At 41.6% G+C, this 12,673-nt stretch overlaps 1 protein-coding gene and 1 long non-coding RNA gene across 2 annotated transcripts; both read left to right on the top strand.

Moving 5' to 3' along the window:
* The first annotated feature begins 2,536 nt into the window (after positions 1-2,536).
* Positions 2,537-4,900, top strand: LOC119744293. Its single transcript, XR_005273555.1, has 3 exons — positions 2,537-2,963; positions 3,461-3,697; positions 4,222-4,900. It is a non-coding gene; the product is annotated as an uncharacterized LOC119744293 (long non-coding RNA).
* Positions 4,901-5,678: 778 nt separating this feature from the next.
* Positions 5,679-6,134, top strand: LOC119745036 (hepatic lectin-like). The gene has a single exon (XM_038221260.1). It carries the CDS (start codon positions 5,679-5,681, stop codon positions 6,132-6,134), a length of 456 nt encoding a protein of 151 aa, XP_038077188.1.
* Positions 6,135-12,673: the final 6,539 nt, after the last annotated feature.

Below are 12,673 nucleotides of genomic sequence, written 5' to 3' on the forward strand. Positions count from 1 at the left end.
TGAATTGCTAAACACATGCAGTTTTTTAGAGTGTTCATAGCCCAGTAGTGTCCTGATCATGAAACCTTCCTTTATTCGACGCATGTGTTTGGGAATTTTCGTCTGGGGGACTGCCTACACGTGAAGTGCTAATAGCAAATTCCGTGAAAGGTCTAAGTAAAATACTACTCCATTTTTTTAAATGAATGAAAACAGAAAGTTGTCAGGACTGATAAAATCTACAAAAATCTATAAAAAGAGTGGAATTCATGGGTCGTCTTGCCAAATCTACGCCGCGGGTTGCCTACAAGAATACATTTGCTCGACATCTGCAATGACACTTGGTGTAGCCAAGGTAGCTCCACTCTGCATGTCGATGCCTGCAACTGACAAGCCAGACCAAGTGGTCTCCTCAGCGAAGATGATGTAGTCCTTCGCTCCCGCGACTTCACTGGCGGAGCACATGCCGCCGTCATAGCCAAAATTACTCACGTAGAGCAACCTGGTGCTGAGCCCGCCTTTGTAGTAGCACTCGACCTCAAAGGTAGCATCATAAAAGTCGAGGAAGGAGAAGGCAGATCGAGAGATGCTGCTCACCTTACCTCGGAATACAATCGAAGCTTGTTGCAGCCTTTCCTGGAAACTCTGCGGTCTCCAATTCTCGGGAATATCACAAGCTTTGCCTGGGACTACCGCAATGGACAAACAGATCAACAGAATAGCACCAACGCCCTGCATGGCTGATGTCTTTTAAACCTGTAGCAATAGGGGGGGGGGGGATAATGAGATAGCTGGTTTTGAACTGTTAACCCAAAATATTACATCGAACACGCAATGAAAACATACGTATATTAAGTGGAGACTTGGTCCATCAGATTTCTACTGTGAAACAACATTTACTGTGATCTCAGGATTAAACATAACAACTCATTCCAAATATGCAACCGGAACACAGTGGCACAATAAGGAACACCGTTCACGTTCACACAACTTCCAAAGAAAAATCCAAATGAATTTGATTTTCCTTCTCAAATATAGTTGCTTGAATATAATACTCCGCTCGTGCACCTTAGTTCATGCCTTGTCAATATTTTTTAACACAGCCGCACTGTATGTATTTGTCGAGGCCCAATCGAGGGTCCGAAGGTCCGATAGTCCGAAGGTTTTGACTCGAAGGTTCGATAGACCGAACACATGCACAGTTACCATTACCCAGGTGCTCATTGTTCGTAAATGAAATAAAGTTCGTTCATCCGAGTATTTGATGCGGTAGTCGGAAGGTTCGTTAGTCCGAATTTTCGACAATAATTCAAAGGTTGTCCGAAGGTTCGATACTCCGAACTTAGAATAAAGTATAACAATTAATCATTATTAGGTGTAAGGTTCAATAATTTATAGTCCGAAATGAAAACAACGTTCAGTAGTCCGAAGGTTCATCAATTCGATCGAAAGGTTCAAACACACGTCCGAACTGACAATGTTTAACGCTGTCAATTCGGACTGTTATAGTGTCGATTGGGACTATATAGAACTTTATCGTCTATTCGGACCATCAAATCTTCCCCGACGTCTATGAACTGCTATGTTCCATCTTCAGTGGGGTCAGGAGGCCAGACCACAAGAACTTCATGATTGTTTTTTTTTTTGGTGTTTTTTTTTAGCATAGCAACAAACACAAAACTTCAAACAAGTGCAACAATATTTGCTATAAAATACTAACCCCCTAAATCCATCCATCTCTGAAAATTACAGCAAAAGCAAATTTTGTATATTCCTTTAATCTCTTTGGATTATTAACGATCCTTCGGACTATCAAACAATCGGACTATCGAGCGGTAACCTTTGTTTGTCGAGTGGGAAAAAAACCCAAGCTTACCGTGTTTTGAAGGGTGCTTTACGCTCGCCACAAAGTCGTCAAGTGGGATCCTCGCTTCACAAGAAAACAACTTGTTCATCAGCTGACGCTCAAAATGTGACCATTATATAGACTTTCCTCCCAGTGTCGACCATATGTTGATGAAACTTAAACTGAATGTGATACTTCAAATGACAGTCATGTTTCCCCATCAATTCAGAACAAAAGTGAAATAATCTGTTGGCTGCAAGTACCAACAAGCCCCCGCTCCGTCAATTGACCTGTTGTTGTCCATTTATTGCACTTTTGTTACGAGATTGAAGTAATGTATGACTGTCTTTGTGAATTATTATCGACTACATGTCACGGTACGGACAGCCAAGTCGTCAAGAGAGGGCGGAAGTAGGAGAATTTGAAAAGCAAGGGGCGGGTTGGGGCGCAGGAACGCATGTACATGTACACAGTACAGTACACGCCCATTCCTAAGCGGAACTCAAATGAAACTTTTCGGTCCCTACTTTTTACTGATTTTGATTGTTAATTATCCATACTAATACTGCAACACTTAATTACAATGATTTTTTTTTTAAAAATCGACACACAAAAAAGAAATTTCTGAAAAGCTCTTCCCCATAGCGAACTTGACTCGAAACACAGGTCACGTCCTTCACATGCACACGCGCAGCGACTGTGCGAGACGTCATGTTTGGGAGACGATCGACCTCAACCGGCTGACTATGTCGGGTACCTGAACGCACATCATCATCGCACGCGCTGTGTACGTACATGTACGTTTGTGTGCATTATGTACACATTGTTTTAACTTTTATAGTCCAACAAATACGCGGGAAAATGGCTGAAAGTGAAAGCGACAGCGATAGCTCTTCATGCTCTTGGGAAGATTTTAGCGTCGATTCAGAAGGATATTCTACGGAAAGCAGTTCATCTAGCGACGATAATGACAGCGATTATGTCCAATCTGACGACGATGAAATCGTCGTTCGTGGAGTCCAACCGTACATGTTCGAGCCGCTCCAGGAACCGGGTGCAAAAATGACGGCGAAGCTGACGGGCATGACGGGGCGCAGGCAGACGATGATCGGCGAGTTCGTCTTCAGAGTACGGATTGGTAGGCCTGTTATTATTTTGATCACCATTATTTTAATTGCCAACACCCTTTATTTCCATACCCTTTTGAGTACAAAGTGTTGCTAAAAGGGGTATTCATGCCCGTTGGTCATGTGGGGGAATTTTTCTCTTCCAACGGTCCAAGTTTCACAGAACGAAATTGTGGTGGCGAGTTAGGCCCTATAGCTTTATCTTGAGTTTTATACACACTCGTACCCCTTACAAATCCATGAAAGTTTCTAATTCTATTGGAGCTGTTTATGATGTAGTTATTCTGTTATGTCAGTGTATGTTAATGAAGGACAAACATGTCGATTATTAAAAAATATACACTTTTCAAATTAATATTTTCACTTAATATGTTCACTTAGGTGTTTCTGGCATCTTTCAAGGGAAATCCAACCATCATGACAAATGTTCGTGCCACTTTCCATTTTTCCCTCAACTTCACGCTGCAAATTACAAGATACATTTGTATCTCCCTTTTTTTAACCAAAGGTGTTCTTGTGGAAACTGCACAGTTATGGAGTCGGTGGAGAATTGTCTGTGCTGCAAGGAGGTTCCGACCATCCAGCAAAAAATTGAACACACAGGAGTTGATCCGGACACTCTGAGTTGTTTTACGGACCATCCATGGTACGAGGCCACCTGCTTGAATCCAGGAACACTAGAGACAGCGTACTATCAGTACAGACAGCAATACGGTGCACAAGCTGTGAAGGGTGACAGGGCAAGGTAGGCCCTACTGGTACTATAATGTACATGACATTTTGTAATAAAAAGAATAACTTCATAAAAAGTAACAAAAATATATCATGTTTTTTTCATATTGGAAGGACTTTGTTGAAGTACATGTTCAACTTCACGTATCCTTCTAAAGAAAATGCACGTACGTACATGTTGCACCTTTAAACTGACAAATTTCAGTATAAGACCATCCCTGTTAGTATTGCAATGCCAGTAACCTTTATCAACGAAGCATATATATGGGCAATTCCACGATGAGGTTACTCACGTTACATGTTAAGTGACTTATCTTTGACTTACTCCTTGATCAATCATTCTTGAAGGACTCCAATTAACAACTGTGTTAATAGAATCAGTAAGTATACCTCAGAAGATTCCTTGAAATGCATGCAAATATGCAAAAAAGTGATTACTCACGTTACAAAATAGACACCTACCCATGGAATTGCCTATATACATATTAGCTATTTATTCAAACTAACTTTTTTCTACATACCTATATTTTTATACAGCAAATACCGACGCATGTCCCATCGACAGGTCGTCAGGTGGTGCTGGGGGTTCCTGGGAAGGCAAAACCGTGTACCTTTGCCTTCATGTGTAATGAACAAGACACGAGCTGCTTACCCTGGACCAGACGGGAACTACAAAGGTGTTAAATATCCAGATTTAGATGAAAAGAAGAACAATCGTGATTAAAATTGTATTCATCATTGCTTTTGAATCCAAATTTAAAAATGTTCTTACGGCAGTGTTGCTTATTGACATTTTTTGAGGGACCCAAAACTTTTTGTTCCATATTTATTTTTATATAACAATGAATGTACATTAACATAATTTTAGAGAACCCACAGAAATTTACGGAATACTATTCCAAAATTGTTCCCGTTTCAAATATGAAAGACACATTAATAATTTGTAAAGGTACTAATTAAAAAAAAAAATCGTCTGTCTCATTCGGAAAGAGTCCTCAATTCTCAAATACGAAGGTCAATATACAGGTATTGAATATTATAATGGTTTCCAGCACCAATAAATTCCTTTGTCAATGATAAAGATTGAAAACCTTGAATATGATACGGGGCCATAGGTTGCTAATAATCGATGTGTTATACATGGTGAAATATAAATCATGGAAACGGTTGAGTTCCCAGTACTTCAATAAAATTTCTCATTCGAATTTGAAGTGCATGTACATGTACATACATTTCTTTTTTTCTTTTTGGTTTGTTTGAGCATTCTCCGCCATCCATTTCTTCAGGCGGTCTTTTGCCTGCTTTTTCCTTCTTCTCACGCTTTATTATTTTGTGCTTAAATATTATTGAAAACATTTTCATTAAAATGCATTCAAATTAATACAAACATTTTTGGTTTCAGTATCCATCTTATCAAATAGCTTTTGGCATCCAAAGTCATCACTAGATGGACAATACCTAACTTTGTCCCACAATTTGAAAAAATCTAAAATCGCACAATTATTGATGTACATTTTGTAATTGTATAAATGCTTTGTATGCAGGATTGTTAAAAAGTACTTTAAAAATAGGTGAATATCACAAGCGGTGTTTCATGCCCGAGACTGGCAAATTAAAATAGGGATTTTTTTTGAAAACCAAATACATTGTAATACAGTTCTGCATGTGTGGACCTACACTTCGCACATTCTCTTCAGCCAGACATGGCTTGATGCACATCACGTGATGACCCGTACTTTTTTTAATTTATGCAATATTAGACTTTCCCTCCTATTTTCTGCTTTGTCAACAATGATAGAAGTGTTGTGCTGTGTTGTCATGGTTACATGACCACTCACTGAAATAGGTTGAAATCCTGCCATAGGTCGTTTGTTCTAATGGCAGTAGTAATAATTGCTATTGAAAGTACATGTATTAAACATTGCCTGATGCGTTTGGTGCAGCACGGAGAAAGTGCACTGCTCATAATTTTCATATGAATTAGATCGGACACAATGTGTTGTGGAGAAGTTGTCATCTTAATATCATTGGCAATCCTAAGCGCTATCTTGAGCTTGTCTTCATCATGCAACCGACGCAATTGGCTTTGCACTGCTCCCTGGAAGAAATGGGGTGGATCTTGCTACCTCAGCACTCAAAGGCATCTGACGTACGACGACGCCCGTGAAGCCTGTCGTAGACAGGTGGCAGCGCCGCGCTCAGACCAGGAAAACGACTTCCTGGCAAGCCTGGCCCAAGGCAGTGTGATTTGGGTGGCTTGCACTGATCGCAGGCAGGAGGGGCTGTGGGAGTGTGAAGGGTTTCAAGATGGTCAAGGAATCTTTGCCAACTGGAGGAAGGGGGAGCCAAATAACTGCGGAGTGCGGGAGGACTGTGTCTATTTACAGCTATCATATAAGTGGAATGACGTACGGTGTGAGATTGAGATACAGGCGGTTTGCAAGCGATAACCTATTGGATCCTGCTTCACTACCAACAACGAAGGGCGGCTTGAACTTGACTCTTGTCTCTAAATCCACATTTGGAGCGATTTTCACGCGGATTTAAATTACGTTGGTGTGTCGTGCCTGAGATAGAAAACCTACACAGATGATGAACACATCTCAAGTTTATAAAATGCCTTGTTTTGTTTGCATCTTTGTGGCACTGTTCCTAAGCGGTATCTTGAGCTTTTCTGCAACATGCAACCAGAGCCAAGGACTCAGTGCACTGTTCTCTGGAAGAAATGGGGTAGATCTTGCTACCTCGTCGACCAAAAGCCTCTAAACCTGCCGTAACTGGGAGCCAAGATGGCAGCGCCACACTCAGACCAGGAAACGCGACTTCATGGCCGGCAAGCATGGCCCAAGGCAGTAAGATTTGGGTGGTTTGCACCCGCGATCGCAGGGAGGAGGGTGAGTGGGAGTGTGAAGGGTCTCAAGATGGTCGAGGAATCTACACCAACTGCATGGAGGGAGGGGGAGCCGAATCTATCAAGGGCGGGAGCACTGTGTTAAAAAAGGCCAGTAGACAACAAGTGGAACAGTTTGTTTCGACATGCCTTTATTTGAACACAAATAATTCTAATAAACAACTGTTCATTTGAGGTGATAACAATATACACATACACTTATACATCACTAGGCCTACATAAAATATCTGAGGGGCGCGTATCCACGTCTTTTGGTAGCGACACACTCCTGTGACTTTGCTGAGTTTATACAGATGATCCAACTTGACGATATTGGTTCTCGGTTGGTTCCCAGTCCAGTGATCTGCTGGGTATATGCCGGATCCAACTTGGCCAGGATTTCACCGTCGTCCTTTGTCGGTAACCGTATCACTGCTATCGGCTCGGTGACTGGCACGTACGGCGGGTATCGATTCCCCAAGCGAAATCTGAAACGGGTGGTGACTGATATAAATGAACAATATGTCCGCAGCAAGAAACATTACTTGTCACACAGCCTTCACATCTCACTTCGCTTTTATACGGATCATAACTAACGTCAAAAAAACTATAATTGACATTTCATCGAAATCATCATTTCTTGATTTCTTCTAAATGACATTGACAGCAAGCCAGACGGAATAGTTTCACAGGGTGTTTAAGTATACGATCTTAAATCAGAGTAAGCTTTTTGATAATAATTCGGTATCATTTCGAATAAATGCCAATTATCCCAGTGGCCTATAATATAAACCCGATAAGTCATGTGTTATAACGTCACGTTTGCAATATTATACTTGGATGTCATGTAAGAGGCTTTCGTATACGATGCCTCAACAAGTATAACATACATTCACAAATCTAAACATGTCGTTGGTTCAAATAGGTGAAACAATTCAGTGGGTACAATTCAGTGTGGAGACATTAAATTCAATTAAGTCTCTAAAACAACTGAGATTTCTTTTCCACAATATAATGGCATATATATTTTGAAACTGACGGGAGATATCTACAAACAACAACTCTCTCCAGTGCCCACCAGTTGCCATAACACAAAAGTGATGGACTGTAACTTTCCACCATCCGATAAAACTACAGATCACTAGATATACGTGGGAAAACATCCGTTGTTTTAACACCCCAACCTATATTTTCGGAGGCACGAGTGTCCGGAGAAAAAAGGTCTACGTTTCAGCAAACCTCCCTGAATTGGTTTTCTAGATCTACTCCAGCCTGCTAGCCCTTCTAAAATATAGGCTCCCAACCGCGCGTCTGCTGGAACTTCACTGTCCTATCAAAATTCGGGGAAGCAAGCAATCCAGTCATCGGGGACATAATGCATGACTATCTATATATATAAGAGAGAGTTTAACTCGGCCTCCGAGACGATGTTTGCTCATGAAAGGATCCCAGATCGTGGGCTCCCGCGGCGCCAAAATCGCTCCACGTCCGTGGAAAAATGCGGAGGGTGTCTTCAGCCGGGTCGGACACTTCGGGTCGTCCTGATTTTCCGGTACGGACCGGCGATCCGTTTCGTCGATTTTTCGTGACTGCGTTTTGCGCAGGAATTTGCCGTCGTGTGCGCTTTCACGTTGACTGCCTGGCCGCCCCCTGTGCTGGCCTTTCTGCGTGTCTAGACTGTGCGAGGTCAGCGAGGTCAACGTAGGGGTTTCGTTTACGTGTTCTACACGGCCGTACTGCCAAAGCGTTCACCAAACGGTAGTAAGGGGTGACCTTGGCAAAATATTTTTTCTCCATGGTGCGTGGCCACCAAGTGTCCCTATTCTTTTCTGTGCTTTGCTTGCCGCCGCTGCGCCGAGTGCAACGAATACTCAGAAGGACTACACATTAGTATGCCTTGCGCGGTCTGACCAATCGAAAGTCTACACTGTGTGGTACTTCCCGGCTATGCGTAAAACCGTCGATGGCAACGCGTACTGCAGCCTGCTCCACACCCTGGAAACGAGGTTGAGTCTACGGTGCTCGCTATTTGAAGCGCAAGCATGTGACGTCGCGCGCGTGATAGAGTGCTGTTGCTTCCATAATGTGTTTACAGCTCCATGCTTCCACCACCAAGGCTGAGCGTTGTGAGTTCGCTGCCCGCCACGTATAATTCAGTGTCGCGTTATAATTTCGGGGGCTGTTTGGGATCAACGAAGTCGGGTCGTCCTCATTTTCCCGTACGGACTGGCGATCCGTTTCGTCGATTTTTCGTGACTGAATTTTGCACAGGAATTTGCCGTCGTGTGCGCTTTCACGTTGACTGCCTGGCCGCCCCCCGTGCTGGCTTTTCTGCGTGTCTAGACTGTGCGAGGTCAGCGAGGTCAACGTAGGGGTTTCGTTTACGTGTTCTACTCGGCCCTTCTGCAAAAGCGTTCGCCAAACGTTAGTATGTGGTGACCTTGGTAAAATATTTTTTGTCCATGGTGCGTGGCCACCAAGTGTCCCTATTCTTCAATATGCTTCGCTTGCCGCCCCTGCGCCGAGTGCAACGAATACTCAGAAGGACCGTACACATTAGTATGCCTAGCGCGGTCTGACCAATCGAAAGTCTACACTGCGTGGTACTTCCCGGCTATGCGTAAAACCGTCACTGGCAACGCGTACTGCAGCCTGCTCCACACCCTGGAAACGAGGTTGAGTCTACGGTGCTCGCTATTTGAAGCACAAGCATGTGACGTCGCGTGATAGAGTGCTGTTGCTTCCATCATGTGTTTACAGCTCCATGCATCCACCAAGGCTGACCGTTGTGAGTTCGCTGCCCGCCACGTATAATTCAGTGTCGCGTTGTAATGGGGGCCTGTTTTGGATCAACGAAGGATCGATACATTGTCTTAAACGCTGTCACAAAAAAATCGACAAAATAGTGTCTGACCCGGTGGAACACACCCTCCACATATTTCCACGGACGTGAAGCCGCGGTCTCGGATCCTTTCAGAAGCAAACATTTCTCGGAGGCCGAGTAAAACATGCTCTTATATAGATGGTTGAACCAACTTGAATAAAAGTTGACTCGACTTTTTCCTCGCAGACGGTCTCGCAAATTGTAAGAAGTTCAAGTCTACGTTTGTTGAAGAGAACAGTACTGAAACTTAATTATGACCTTCCTCCATGATTCAGACCGTTTGTAATTTTATGGTAACACTCAACATTTTCATTTCAAATGACACCTTCACGTTTTATTGCATTATGATTTATTGTCAAAACTGTACAATCAGCCTTCGCCTGTGTACTACAGTAACCTTTTCACTACGTTTTCCAAATGCGACTGATTCTATTGCTCAGAATACATGTAGCTGATTCAATTACTCCAAACTCAAAACTTTAAAAGATGATCTTCTGCTCAAATTGGTTTCAGTGGTCAGAAATTGCCTCAGATCACACCACAGAAATTGCTATAGCACCAAAAATAATAATGACTGGAAAGCCAATTTCATAAGCTACCTTTGGGTGAAAAAAATTACTGAAATTGGTCAATCCGTTCACAAAATATCGCCATTTTAAACACAATGACCTAAACACAATCGTCGTCACAATTGTCTTCATTCATCACCAGCGATGAAATCTTGGTTTAAACGTTAACACTATGCAACAAAGTCCTTTTGAAGGCCCGTCTTTTAAAAAGTAGATTTTATAAATCATACTGTCATACTAACCAGGGTTGTTAATATAAATATTGTGTGCCACAGTTGGTGACAGTTGTTGAAACAAGTATTCTGTGTCATTTTCTTTGTTGTTCCAAACAGTCAAAACACACATTTTTTTGAACGAGACAGGTTTTAGGGTCATTGCGTTTAAATGGTGATATTCTTTGAACAGATTAAGCAATTTCAGTAAGTTTTTTTTTATCTAAAAGTAGCTTTTGAAATTGGCTTTCCAGTCATTATTTTTGGTGCTACATATTTTATTAAATGTGATGTACATTTTGGGGGTTTGGGTTCCGCTTTTGTGACTCACCCTGTATGTAAAGAAATTTCTAATTACTGAATTGTACCATCTCTTTTTACCTATAATGAATCCACGACATGTTTAGAAATGTATGTTACATGTTGAGGCATCGTACGAGAGCCTGCTACTTTCATGACCATGTGAGCATAATTGTAAAAGTACATTAAGAAAATGACTATATCGGGTTTTAAGGCATATGGGATAATTTGCATTTATCCCAAATGTATACCTACCAAATTATTATCAAAAAGCTTACTCGGATTTAAGATCGTACTGCATGAGTACACCCTGTGAAATAAAACTATTCCGTCCGGATATTGCAGTCATTTAGTAGAAATCCAGAAATGTAGGTGATTCCCAATGATCAGCCTGAGTCAATTGACTGATTTTTGAATTAAAGAGACAGAGTGCTATAGTATAAACAAAATGATAGGTATCGGGTCCGATGATGGTAACCAGCGATCGCACCGCCGTAAGTTACTCAAGTTTGACTCATGGGCGTCGCCAGGTTTTTTTCTGGAGGGGGGCAAAGCATGCGCACATTGAGACCAAAGACAAGTTCTTTTAGAACTTACAGCAGGACTGTTCTAAACAGAACAAAAACTACTTAGCAAGTTGATAATAAGCAGGACAAGTTCTTCTCAGAACTAATATCTTCTAAGCAGTAGTTATTACCACATGGTGTTACCGCAAAACCGAAACGATACCGATACCCCACCATGCAAAGCCTCAAATCTTATATGCGCACATTATTTCCCAAAATCCTTTAACTTTTTCCTAGTATATATTCTCAATGTATCGTTTTTTCAAGGGCGGGGGCGAGGGGACATTAGCCCACTGCACCTCCATTGACACCCCTGCGGACGCCCACCTTTTTGCATTTAATTAACAGCAATATGACTTCGCACTTTTTTTCGGGTGGTGGGGGGGATTTTCCAGAGGGGGCTTGAATACGCGAGTACGGCCCGGACAGCAAAATTTGGTACACGTGCTTTCATACTTGAGCGCGCGCACAGTGGGGCAAAGGGTTACTTCAGGTGGCAGGTATTTTGAACAAAAGAGGCTCGACTGGTACGGTCGTGCCGCACTAATAATCGTACTATTTAGTGATAACGTACATTGTACATTAGGCTACGTGCCAGACTAGAAGGAAGTCGACAGCTGGCTTGAAAAGCCGACCTTGTCCTTTAGTACAAAAGAGTACGTGCGCGCTCTTGTATACGGAGCCCCTAAAAGGACAGGCATGATTATTTTTTTTTTTGATTTCGTTCCCTCGAAATATTATTTCGTTCCCTCGATAATTATTTCGCTACCTCGAAATCATTTCGTTCCCCTCGAAATAATATTTCGAGGGAACGAAATAACATTTTGTTCACTCGAAATTTTTATTTCGTTCCCTCGAAATTTTAATTTCGTTCCCCCGAAAAATCATTTCGTTACCTTGAAATAACTATTTCGTTCCATTGAAATGTTATTTATAAGGAAGCCCGGAGTGACCATTCGCATTTCAGGCGGTCTGAATTCATAACATTTGGCAAGTATCAGTCCATGCTTTAATGGATCAACTGTACTGTAGCCCATATCATATTTACTGAATCACCTAATTATAGATACTTATATGCATAATGTATTGTCTTGTACTTGTTCATATAGATCTATATTTTATGTGTACTGCATGCCAGCAACAATTTGATTCGTATTTTAATCATTAACCTTAGTTTCTCAATTAGCGACGATGAAAGTGATTTAAATAAACCATTTTAGTATCCAAGGGAACGAAATAAAATATTTTGAGGGAACGAAATAATATTTCGATGGAAAAAATGATAACTACGAGGGAACGAAATAATTATTTTGAGGGAACGAAATAATATTTTGAGGGAACAAAATAACATTTTGAGGGAACAAAATAAAATATTTCGAGGGAACGAAATAAGATTTTGAGGGAACAAACTATTATTTTGAGGGAACAAAATATATTTTGAGGGAACGAAATAATTTCGAGGGAACGAAATGATAATTACGAGGGAACGAAATAATTATTTTGAGGGAACAAAATAACATTTTGAGGGAACAAAATAAAATGTTTCGAGGGAACGAAATAAAATATTT

Source organism: Patiria miniata, unplaced genomic scaffold, assembly GCF_015706575.1.
Source record: "Patiria miniata isolate m_02_andy unplaced genomic scaffold, ASM1570657v1 HiC_scaffold_7, whole genome shotgun sequence".
In the NCBI taxonomy this organism is placed as follows: domain Eukaryota; kingdom Metazoa; phylum Echinodermata; class Asteroidea; order Valvatida; family Asterinidae; genus Patiria; species Patiria miniata.

Bases quoted from the DNA above. Each gene is read 5' to 3' on its own strand.
- LOC119745036 (XM_038221260.1), top strand. From the start codon at position 5,679: ATGTGTTGTGGAGAAGTTGTCATCTTAATATCATTGGCAATCCTAAGC.